Source organism: Emydura macquarii, unplaced genomic scaffold (genome assembly GCF_026122565.2).
Source record: "Emydura macquarii macquarii isolate MOO-44397 ecotype Brisbane River unplaced genomic scaffold, CSIRO-AGI_Emac_v2 contig_1146, whole genome shotgun sequence".
Lineage (NCBI taxonomy): Eukaryota > Metazoa > Chordata > Testudines > Chelidae > Emydura > Emydura macquarii.
The window spans coordinates 13,414,622-13,427,196 of NW_027131283.1; the positions used below are offsets into that span (position 1 = coordinate 13,414,622).

The window sequence follows — 12,575 nt, forward strand, 5'->3', positions numbered from 1 at the left end:
ACCATCACAGGTGGTAAGAAGGAACTGAAGGGGTGAGGGGAAGTCAGCAGAACCCTATATTGGGTGCCATGAAGGTGCGACTCCAAGAGGCTCCTGAGCCAACCCTATGGATACCACTAGGGGAAAAACCTCCTGACAACTGTACATGCAGCACATACACACCTACTTGGAATGGACATGAGCAAGCACTCGAAGAACAACCTTGGTCACATTAAGTCCCGTTTGCACTGCTCTGGGGGCAAAAAGGCAACTGAAAGCTGCCCTAAGTAGACAGCTGACGATTCTCCAGACATGACTAATCCTGTGTTGGCCTAGAGCTGGCATAGCTAGTTCACCATCCCTTTCCAGGCCCCCAAACACAGGAGTATGTGTGGCGCACACTGCAATCTGGCTATCCCCTATGTTGTTGGCTCCTAAAGGAACGTTGTAAACCAGCATTTTGAAACTGCTCTAAGTTATGCCAGAAGCTGAATTGGCCACTGGTTACTTCAGGGATCTGAAAAGAAGGAAGCTATCTTTTCCACCTGAGATCCTGGTCCTCAAACCCAGATTGGTTTTAAAGTCATTCTGACCCTCACTTATTTTCCAAGGGTAACGTTTTCTCCTTTACACACCTAGTACCTATGTAACCGGTAACACAAACTGACAGCATGTTCAGCAACATTATGGAGGTAATAAGCCAGACTTTCCTTTCATATAACACCAATTTACACCTGTGTAACAACACTGCTTTCAGTGGCGTCAGACCTGACTTATGATGGTGCAACAGAATTAGCCTGTCACCTACAGCTGACAGTACACATTGGACACACCAGTCAGATATGCAAGCTTTCCTTTTTCCGTCTCTCAAGCGTACAAACAGACTGTACCGAAGATACTGTGTAAAAATAGACCGTCAATAACAGCAAGTTCTGACAATGGAAATAGAACAGCTGCTGGTGCTAACACAGGTTAGGGCAATGCGGGTGGTACCAATAAACAAAGCAGAGCTTGTGGTTTTATAATCCAACTCAGCACAGAATTTGACTCAGTGCAGGATCCGCAATATATTTAACAAATTCCACTGATCTGCTTCGCAGCAGCAGGGAAGTGGATGGAATGAGATGGTTAAAACCATAGGGGAACTGGAGAGATCAAGGAAATACATTGTGATGGCATAAGTGGGTTAAATGTTCAGTCAAACTGGGGGGTAAAATTACTCAGTTATTTTATGAAAGTAAATGAAGGAAACTGCTATATTAAAATGTATGCCAGATAATTCATACCATAGCAACTGATCAATAGAGGCTTTTATCTGAAAACCATTCCTGTTTTCCATTCATTCAACACTGCAGCCTTAGATGCTAATGTTCAGCTCCAGGTGTTCAATATTTAGGGATTTAAGATGTATTTCTTTTTCTTAGCTGGCTACAATTTGTGCCTGTCCCGTGATGTGGTGTTAAAGAGTGCAGTCATACCAATAGCACCAAATGTGACAAGCAGCTCTGAGAACACCTGATATGACATCTTTTAGACCATTAGTATCAGGCAACTGTAGGGAGGCAGTTTTCCAGCTTATGCTGGGATTCCAATTTGTTTCTATCTGCAAAGTGCTAAAAAATTTATTTTTCTTGATTAATAAGCATTAGGACTTTCCATTATCCAATTTCATTTTGCTCACACTTGAAATCTAAATTCAATTATGAAATTAGCCAACCACACTAGTTCTCAAATTTGCATGTCTTGCTTAATGTTTTTCCACTAAATTATATAGCCAATGCAAAGAAACTTTGTAAAACATCAATAATGAATAAATTAGGATGCTGTGAGGAAATGTAGGTAACTGTAGTTAAGGTAAAGAAGTTTCTACTCCAAGCTCCTATTTAGACATATATACAGTAAATGTGTTTTAATAGCATGTTATCATAAACTGCAATTGACTAAACCAATGGCAAAATGTATGCATTTCCTTACCTGAATTTCTAAAATCATTCCAGCTATCTGATTTTGTTGATTGTCTATGACCTATAAAAAAGGGAAATACAACTGAGTACCACATTCAGAAAGCTAATTCACCTGTTAGTTTTAAGTAGAATGCTCTCTGCAATTTCTGATTTATTGATTCTCTTTTCTTTTACAAATGTCTAAACCTGGAACTCAAATTATCTACTCCTGAAGAAGTAAACAACAGAAGAAGAAGAAAATACGGCTTACCACTTCCACAGCAATCTCCATCACAAAATTACTAATTACACAAACACAATTAACTTGTTACCAGTTTCTTGGTTAAAAACTAAGTTTCTCTGTATTTTGTTTGACCAAAAATGGTTTACATTTTCTTGTGCAACTGAGAATTCATGTAAAACAAACGCACTGACCCAAAAACCTCATATGTTGAAGGGAAACCGGAATCAGCAATACATGTGAAAATTGAGTGAGAGAAAAATAAGACCAAGAAACACAATAGGGGATTCTAAGGTTGTGGATGCTACTGATAGTTCATCTAATCAGTTTGATGGACTGACCTTACTGGCTTTCTCGTTCTTTTCTTTGAGGCATTCATTCTCACTCTGAAGCTGTTTTGTGTCCAACATGGGGAGGCGGATGCCATCTTCCAGGCATTTTTCTACTTTCTGTTGCAAACTGCAGTTCAGAGATAAGTAACTAGTCAATTTATTGGGAAAACAAACAAAAATTGCAATATGTTCTAGAGGAGTGTTTAAGAACCAGCATAACCAACATCACCCAGTCTTTCGCCAAACCTGCCAAGATTTTACAAGTAGATTCCAGCCTCATGTGCAAGCAAATTGACAGTGTTGTAAATCCTGGATTTCCTGAAGTCACCATGTCACTAACTAGAGCAGATCAATCTAAATATGCAGAAGAGGTTTCATTACTTATCCAATATAGCTCAGCTTTGTAATATTTTGTCATTTGGTTTAAAAAAATAAATCCTGGACCAGATTATGTGTTGCATCTCTTGAGGCCCGCCACTGGAGGTGCACCCAAAAGGAGGGGAGCAAATATGACTTTACAGCACCTTTGTGCTGCCCATTTTATGGGCTGCTGTGGGTGCCAAGACAGCTCCAGCATTAGTCAGAGCAGTCCTGGGGGTTGTTCTTACAGCAGCTTTACTCAAGTTGCCTATGGAGTCCTATGAGCTGCACTGCAGTCCAGAATCACCCACGCTGCCATGCACTATGGTCGATATATCATTCCTGCTCAATACCATGGGCATGTGAGGGGGCAGAATAAAGCCACAAATGTCAGTCGTGACACTCTTACTGCTCCGGAGGAATGTTCCCAGCCCCCTGCAGTTCATTTAAAGCCCCTATTTGCTGCCACAGCTTTCCCCCTCAATATAAACAAGTGCATTTTGTTACAGGGATAACCCTGTTCTATAATACAGAAACCAGAGACCATCTCAAATATTTGTAGGCTTTCAGGAGAGACACCATTATCCCTGTAAATTACGCAGGCACAAATAAAAAGGTGTATCAGCTGTAAGATGGAAACAATGTGCCCAGTGATCTGCCTGGCTAGATGTCCCAAGCAGCTAGCCTTTCATCATTAAAACACTTTTAGCCCGCTACTGGCACACACATTTAGCAAGTACCCTGGCACCCATCCCAAATTATAAGAAATTATCCTATTCATAACCCCCCTCTTTTTGCTGTTTTTATTACGTAACTCCAATTGATATTTTTCCTTTAAAAACAAACTTTTTAGTAGTATAAATGATGTAACATACACCATAATGCCATTGTCTCATTCAATCATCCATCTGGAATTTTTCCATGGAAATCTGCCCCATTTGTTCTTTTGCCATTATGTAAGGCCAGTGCAGCTGGTGCCCTATCAGTTAAATCTCCCTGTAAATATCTTCCCACTTCAGAACAAATACCTCCCCCCTAGGAGAGGGATGCAGGATTTTTAAATCTTTGACCCTTCCATGGCTAGTTTACTCCTCAACCAAATTTCTTCTGAGCTTTCCTACAGTCCAGTACAGGGTTATTGATCAGTTTGGAATGCTGGTAGTCTCTGAACAATGCTCTCTTGCTGCACATGCTTATTCTACCCAGCCCGCCCAGCAGACACTACTCCATGCCACCAGCTCAGAAAGACAGTGATTATAGTCAGCCCCTTCTCTTATTATCATATCACTTGTAACATGATGCAAAGGAAACTTCATATTTTCTAGTGCACCACACTGTCACCCTACGTGTGGTAATACGTTCCAATGTGACACAAAAGTCATTGACACTGTACTGGAGTAAAGATGCAAAGAATTTGGCGATCTGAAACCAGTACACTGTAGCAGTCCCAGAGCACATCCACTGGTCAAGTAGGTATTCGTACCTCTGCACTGTAGTGACCAGGTCTTTTTCTTTCTTTTTCTGACACACTAGCTGTAGCTCTTTCTCCCTACATTGTGTTCTAGTCTCTCCAAGCTTCTTCTCCAAATCGGTCACTGTTTCTTGGAGTTGCTTGTTCTTCTCTTCTAGAATCTGCAACTAAGACATTACATTCAAATGGTCAGACACACTGTTGTTTTGTATTAAAAGTACTTATTACAGGCCCTACACTTTTAGCCACATTTTCACTGCGTTTCCAGCTATGGTGCACTAAGCTCCATTATAATTATCCTTGTTATACTATTAAAACACCTTTTAAACACTCTAAGTATTTGTCTTACTAACCAGGTAGGGAAAAAGTGAGATACACATTGCAATTCAGTCAAGAGGAATTGCAAATCAGTCAATATATTCTATGACATCCATTATTTAGATCTGTACCACTTCTTTTAAGTAGTATTAAAACCTTACCTGCTTACTCTGCCTTTCTACATCATCCAGTGTTGGCAGATCAGCCAGATATTTTTCTAAGGTTTCAATTCGTCTTTGTTTGTCTTTGTTTTGTTCAGATTCTTTCTGGCATTTCTTTTTCAGGCTATTTATGTACCTGTCTCTGGTTTTAAGCTAAAAGGGTAATAAAATTACATAATTTATTATGGTAAAAAATAAATCTGTACAAGATAATTTGAAAATATATTTTTCATTCTCAAAACTCAGATCTTTAGAAACTATATTCTCAGCCAGAAGTAAGTGTTAGTTATTACAGAAAATGACACCAAAGGGTAATTTATTTTGCTTAAATCCAACAGTTCCGACCCAGAACAATTCCCATCTTTAAATATTTGCGTTGTATCAAATATACTTGAAGCTACAACTGTTTTTCCTCAATTTAATGACCCACTGTTTGGGAATTGAAAAACTTCCTTATTAAACACATTATTCTTTTTTATGTCAATTGCCCAAAATGTGCTAGGAAGTGTCTCGCTATTTCAGCTTGCTCTGTGAACGTGTCTGTGCATGTCTGGTGGACAGAGATGGGAAGAATAGGAGTGGGAGAACTGGACAAAACTATTGTGTGGACAGTCAGCTTAGCAAATCTACACGTTGCTGCAAGTCTGTGTGGGTCCTTGGAGAGAAAAAACAGAGGCAGAGAATTGTTTCTTAGGATAATGCAAAGCCTGGTCTGAAGCTTCTGCAGAAGAACTGTCTATATGTTGCTTTGATCCTACTGCTGTCCAGGAAAACAGGACCGGTGTACATTTTTTGTAAATAAACATATTACACTAAGAAAATACAGCTCTATTGTTGTGGGTTTGATGTGCTATAGCATCATACTAAACAGCCACTTTTCTTCCTGGTTATTGAGTTTTTCAGGTACTTACTCTGTATAACCTGGGATAGTTTTCTCTGATCTGTGGCACATTAGCCACTAGAACATACGGCCCAACTTTTTAAAAAACCCAAAAACTTATAACACATACACACTTCAGAGAACTTGGGTAAATACTATGGGTCAAGGTGACATATAAGAAATTGCATGGCCTCCGACAGGGCGCTGGACTGAGGTGTCAGGAGACATGGTTCTATTCCTGCCTCTGCCACTGACCTGCTGTGTGACATTAGGCAAGTCACTTCACATCTCTGTGCCTGTTTCCCCTCCTATCCTTTTTCTATCTTGTTTTATGGGCAGGGGTTGTTTCTCTCTATATGCTTGACAAGCACAATGGAGTCCCAGTCTAGCTGGTGCCTAAAAGGTTCTGCAGGGATAAGAATACCTAGCTCTTACACAGTGCTTTTCATCAGTAGATCTCAAAGCGCTATACAAAGGAAGTTACTATCATTGTGCCCTTTTACAGAGAGGGCAAACTGAGGAACAGTGGTGAAGTGACTTGCCCAAGGTCACCCAGCAGGCCAGTGGCAGATCCAGGAACAGACCCCAAGTCTCCAGAGCCCAGTGCTCTACCCGTGAAGCCAACAACAGTGGTTCACTCATGATACTCTTCTTGAGTTACAAAGTGTTATTTCAGCTCCCACCTTTTAATATACACACAATATAAACAGGTTGCCAGATAGCATCATCTCCAGACAGATATCCTAAATGTTTGTTTTGGGATATTATTTTGTGCAACAGAAATTAAAAAACAACTTCAAACACGTAACTACCAGGACTAAACCCAATAGGAATGTGAGCCAAAAATTTGACCTTGACCTAATCCAACAACTATATCAGAGGACATCACAATAAAATAGCAGTTTTGTTAAGGCTGACTTTCTACAGGAATCTTAATACACCATCTGCCTGCAAAATAATTTCTTTGCTATGTCTGATAACCAACATACATGTGTTCTTGGCACTTGCTTTATTAACAAGGACTTAAAAAACAGACTACTCAAAACCTGTCTTCTCACTCAGGAACTGATTTAATGAAAACCGTACCCATATTGCTCAGAACAGCCGAGCAACTTACAAGATTAGAAACACTTGTCACCATGAATAAGTGTGAAGTGTAACCCTCTAAAATATCAAATACAATTGGTGTTTCTGTGTCTAGTGCTGGAAACATCCATCTTGCTGAAAAACAAATGTTATATTTGACACTGACAATGTCAGAGTCTAATAATGGAGTCTGTAAAAGCGTTAGTAGCTGACATCTGAAAAGCTTTTCCAGAGACAGTTTTCTAAACAAGTCAGGAGCCTGGGGGCTATGGGAGGGCTGTATACACATCCTGGTAAATTTTAAGATTTGTTTTTATATGACTCTCAGGACCTCAAAAACTGATACAGTGTTCAGGCTGTTCTAAGATATATTTCTTACCAGATCAAACCCAAAAGTCTTTGGAGAAACATCCTAGACCTCGACTTAGGATGTTTCTCCAAACCTGTAACCTTCCAAAATGCCTTTGCTCCTCAGACATGTCATCTTTCTTGAGGGGATGCTGACTTTCTGCTTCCTTCAGTGTGGTTTAGCACAACTGTTTGGCCCACTAAAATGCTCCAGCATTTTCAGGGTGCAGATCTAATGGCCTTCTCCACATCTCCCCTTTTTCTTCTTTCCCTCTTGCATCCATAACCTCAGGTTCTTCTCCTGCAAATGCAGTCTGTAGCTTCTCTCCCTCTACTAGCTAGGGTGTCAGCCACTGGGACTCCCCTTCCTTCCATCCCCAAAACCCCAGTGTCCTCTCCCCTGGGATTCTCTCCTCCTCCTTCCCTCCCTCCCTCAGGATTGTTTTGCCTCCCTCTCCCAACATACACAAGTGCCTTTTGTTTTCTTCTTGCTCACTCTTTTTTCTGCTGAAAGCTGTTTGCTGGGGAAGGAGGAATATGTGAGGCTGCCTCATCCCTGCAGTGAAACACTCAGAACAAGGAGAGGAAGCTGGCAGGAGAAGCACTTAAGACACCTGGGGGTTCTGCTAGAGACTGACTTACATGTGGAGAGATGAGAAAACTGCAGACAAAAAGTTTCAGCAAGAACCCCTGGGCTATTCCTCTGAACTGAACCATTTCCCATGTTTACTAGAGTTAATTCTCAGCTGAAAAACCTTAAAGCTAAATTACACCTTTAAAAGCTAGAGAGTTGCTTGGGATGCAGAAAAGGAAGAGCCTACGTGATATGGCTGGAAGTATTATGCCTCCCTAGGGCAAAGGCAGAAACAATGCCAGCAGTGGGCAGTAAGCACTCATCAATGCTGCCAAGTGCACAGGAAGAGAGGGCCCTGGCCAGACCTCCTCTTGCGTGTGCAATCCTGCAAGGACCTGTAGCCACCAACTACACCGGGAGCACCGGCGCCATGTGGAAATGGCAGGGCTCCCTCATTCCTCTCCCCCTTCCATCTCACCCACACAGGGGCCAGCCATCATTTGGCCCTTATTGTTCAAAAGAGCAAATTAACATACTATATTTAACCATTCCATTTAAAAAACCTACCTAAGTAAACATGAAGGTTGCAAAAGGTCAACCCCCAAAAGTTAGCATTAAAGTCAGAATTAAGGCTGCCCAAGAAACCTTAAATTTGGTCCTCTGTATGCAACGTACACACTTGTGGTGGGGGCTTCCAAACTCCCCCCTCCCCCCTTTGCATTGGGATGTTGCCTCCTGGGATGGAGCCCCTAACCCAGAGTTCAGATCCCCTCTCGGCTGTGTCCCTAGAGCAGCACATGCCCTTTCTGGCTGTGCAGTCCCTTCTACAATTACAATCCCATCATACTTCAATGCATTAATTTAATTACGTGATCACATGGTATTTTTGACACAGGATCCCTGCCTCATTCAGTTCACTGACTGGATAGGACGAATGGAATAAATCATGGCTGTGTAGTGAATTAGGCTGCAGAGATTCTGCCCAACTCCCAGAACAGCCCAGAATCATGAGCCATCCTTGCTTTACACTAGAAATCCATGCCACCCCTCAGAGAGGAGGCAGCAGATTTTCACTCATGGATTTGGCACATTCATTCTGGAAGGCAGAATGGTGCTGTATGAAAGACTTGTGCCTGCCGTATTAGAAACGGCAGTTTTAGTCCCAAACTTCCCATACTATTTTAAAAAATAGGTTAGTTTACTCATGTTAATAAGTGCTTCAAATCACATGACTTTTCAGACTGCTGGGCAGAGGCACATGGATGCAATTTTCCCTTAAAGCAACACCCTGAGCAAGTCTAATTGACATCAGCTGAAATCAGTGCCAGCGGCAAGTTTTAAAATGGTTTCTGAATACCATTTGCCAAATTCAAGAGAGGTTCAGATCCATTTATGTGGACACTGTTGTCAGCAACAGGTAATTTTTCTATTTGTAGACATGATTTAATGAAGTTTTGAAAATAACTGTAGTGTTGGTAGTGTATTTTAAGATGTGTCCAGGATTGCTCAGAGGATGCAATGCTCCTTCTGAGGGAATGTGTTCAACTGAAAGTAAGTAAAGAAACAAAAATTAAGATTTCAATACACGAGTATGAGCCTTTGTGCTTATAAGCTTCTCCACACTAGGGAATTTTAACAGAAGATGTCGCTCTCTGGCTACATTAATTTTGCCAGATGGGTGATTTCAGTGCCAGGTCATATATGCTTGCAGGGAGCAAGCCTAATTAACATGGTGCAGGGAAAGCCACCTACATTCGGGCTCCCAAGATTGCTAACACCAGTGTGGCTTCCTATAGTTTTCTCATCCCTCCAGGAGAGGCTAATGTCACTTCAATGAGCTGTTTTTACAGCTTCCTCAGCCAGCATCGTCTCTCCCTTGTTCTGAATGTTTCACTTTAGAGAGGATAGCAACACAGGGATTTTTTTAAAAAAAGCTTTACGGAGTACATCCATATGGCAACCATGAGAAATTGCTACAGGCAATAGTACCTGTGGCAGTAGGTTATAGCATCTGTTTGTAGTACAAGTAACAAATAATAATAGACAGTCACAGCTAGAGCTTCACTACAATAGGTACTGAACACACATGTACAAATAGCAAGACTGCCCTTGTCCAGGAGGAATTTTTTTTTTTAAATGAAAAACCCAAAAGCTCCTTTCATTGGGGACAAGGAAATCATGCTGCCACTCTGTTGACAGGTTGAGATTTGGTACACTTCCACGGGGCATGATTCACCACTGTCATACTCCAGTTTTACCCAGCGCGGCGCCACTGAAATTAATGGAGTGACACCACGTAAAACTGGAACAGCACAGCGGTGAATCCTGCCCAGCATGTGTAATGCCATATTGTGGACTGGCTATAGACATTGCAGGATAAATTAAAGGCTACACATTACATTGCCTTCTACTGAAAAAGTTCGGATACAACCATGGCACAAAGGTGAAATCTAAACATGAAAGCCACCTACTTTCTCTTCCATCTTCTTTTTCTCTTCGTTGGATTTGTTTGAAATTTGCTTGAGAAACTCATTGAGTTGCATTTCCTTATTCTCAACTGATGCAAGCTTTTGCTGAAGCTCCTCACAGTGGGATACTGATCTTTCTGAAAACGGAGCTTGCAAGGATGTGCTCTCATATTGGGATTGCTTATAAAAAGAAAAAGCACAGTTAAAGTGCAGCTGACAGTCTTAAAATTACCAGCTGGCTCCTAGAGAAAACTCTCTGACCTAAGAAGATGAAAAAATACAGTGCCTGTCTTACAAAGAGAATGCACGTATGCTACAGCATGTTTACTGAGGAGAGGTGACACAGCACAAGCTATGAAAAATAATTGCACTGCTGTTCATTAGGCTTCATCTACACCACAAACCAGGTGATCCCCCTGCTCATGTACCCATACTCACGCTAACTCTCCTCAAGCTAGCACAAATAGCAACGTAGCTGTGGTACGCGAGACACAGCCGAGTATGTACCCATGGGTTTGAGGTTAGTTTGTACTTGGCATGGCTCAGCCATGCCTCCACTGTCTTCTACCAGTGCTGTCGGGGCTACACTTTTATACTTGTGCTCGCTCTCATTGAGCTAGTGCGAGCAAGTGTACACAACCAGGGGAATCACACCCCTAGCTCATTGTGACGGCATAGTCTTATACAACAGTACATTTTTTTTGTACACAAACAGGGTGGGACTTAATTTTCAGTCAATATTAGATGTCTGAGCTATTTATAAGCATTAAAAAATAAGCTCATACCCCATGAATTTCTGGAAGTTAGACTTTGTGGAGCAAGAGAATATCTGAATTTGGCAATCACACCTTAAAATGAAGAATTTGCTTACAGGACATGGTCGTGTCAAATTTGGCCCCAAATTTAATTTTTTCTTTTACAAAAAAACCCAAGACATCCATAGTGTTTCCAATCCCCAACCTTGCATCATTGTATTAGAACCCAAAAAGCATCCAGACTACAAAGTGACTATGAACAAACCAAAATATTGCAATGGTACTTAAATCTTTAGAAGCTTCTTGAAGGAGGGAAAGCATTATTTTCCTTATTTTTCAGATGGAGAAACCAAAGGACAGAAAAATGGAGTGACTTGCCCTAGGTCACAAAAATGGCAGAGCCAAGAACAGAATCTAGGTTTCATATCTACTGGACCATGCTGCCCCACCCCATCTCGAAGGAGTGAAAATTACGTTTCTGTTTTCATTGTCCATGGTGACCGAAGTGCAAGATGGAGACTGGTGACATGAATGGTGAAAAGCACATTGCATTTTTTTAAAAAAGGTTTTCAGTTTCAGTAATTTACATCGGAATTTATAAGGCAATTTGATTTTAAAAGACCCATGATTTTTGAACTGACAACACCCCTTTAACAAAACAGAAAATATATTCAGAATCATTTTTTAAAACTTTTCAAAGATTAAACCATTTATTTGGAATACAATTAAGAAAAAATAACTCCCAAGAAAGTACACTGAATAAATCAAAGCAGAAATCCTCTGAAGCTTGATTTTAAAAAGGCTATTAATTATGAAAAGCCTTTATTAATATTTTACATGAAGTTTATTATTGTACTTTATTATAAGTATACTTAACACCCTTTTCCTAAAAAACCCCCAAAAACAACCCAGAACACCCTTGCAGGTTTTGGGATAACTGCCCCTTTCATGAAGAAAAGAAACACATTAATACTTTTTTCTTTCAAACTCACACCCAGCCAACCCCTAATAAATAACTTTTTCAGTGTAAAAAAGTTTGTTAAAAGGTTTTTAAAGAATTTTACAAAATAAGAATTTTTGCACTAGTGCCTACAGCTGAGATTATGCTCCTAAATCCCTTAGGCACATATGAAAATCTCTCCCCAAATAATTAACAATGCATGGTGTTTCCATTTGAGTCAATGCATTTGTTAATTTACAGGCATGCTAAATTCTCAGTCCCAAAAAAGCCCATCGTCAGGTATTCAGATTCCTCCTCCTCTGAGCTCATACATACAGTGGGCCTGATCCTCAGCTGGTGTATATCAATGTAGTGCCAATGACATAACTGGAGTTATGCTAAGTACATGAACTGAAGACCTGGTCCACTGATTGTAGCAAGAAAAAGGTTACTGTGATAAAAAGGAAACAGGACTGGAGAATATTTTGTCTGTAAGTTTGCCATTATCATTCCCTTTCTCTCCAGATCCATCTTTGGGTACTATCCCAGGTCCTACTTAGGTGTCCCTGTCAAATTTATTGTCTTCTTTTGCCATGCAAAGTAACTCCATTGGTCCCTTCCTTGATCATCACAGCCCAGGCTTCTACATCTTTTCCATTTACTATAAGGTGCTAAACTTTTGACAATGTATCTAATATACTGTTACTTTTGTTTAACTC

General features: G+C 40.6%; 1 protein-coding gene across 3 annotated transcripts in view; it reads right to left on the reverse strand.

The window, feature by feature from the left end:
- The window catches only part of CEP85L (centrosomal protein 85 like), a 153,010-nt gene that overhangs the window by 12,971 nt on the left and 127,464 nt on the right, over window positions 1–12,575 (reverse strand). For all 3 annotated transcript variants that reach the window (XM_067546649.1, XM_067546650.1, XM_067546651.1), the window contains 5 exons: window positions 10,165–10,341; window positions 4,806–4,958; window positions 4,339–4,493; window positions 2,505–2,622; window positions 1,954–2,004 (listed from right to left, as the gene is read on the reverse strand). In XM_067546649.1, the coding sequence (XP_067402750.1) occupies window positions 1,954–2,004; window positions 2,505–2,622; window positions 4,339–4,493; window positions 4,806–4,958; window positions 10,165–10,341 (654 nt within the window). The remainder of the gene's footprint in view (window positions 1–1,953; window positions 2,005–2,504; window positions 2,623–4,338; window positions 4,494–4,805; window positions 4,959–10,164; window positions 10,342–12,575) is intronic.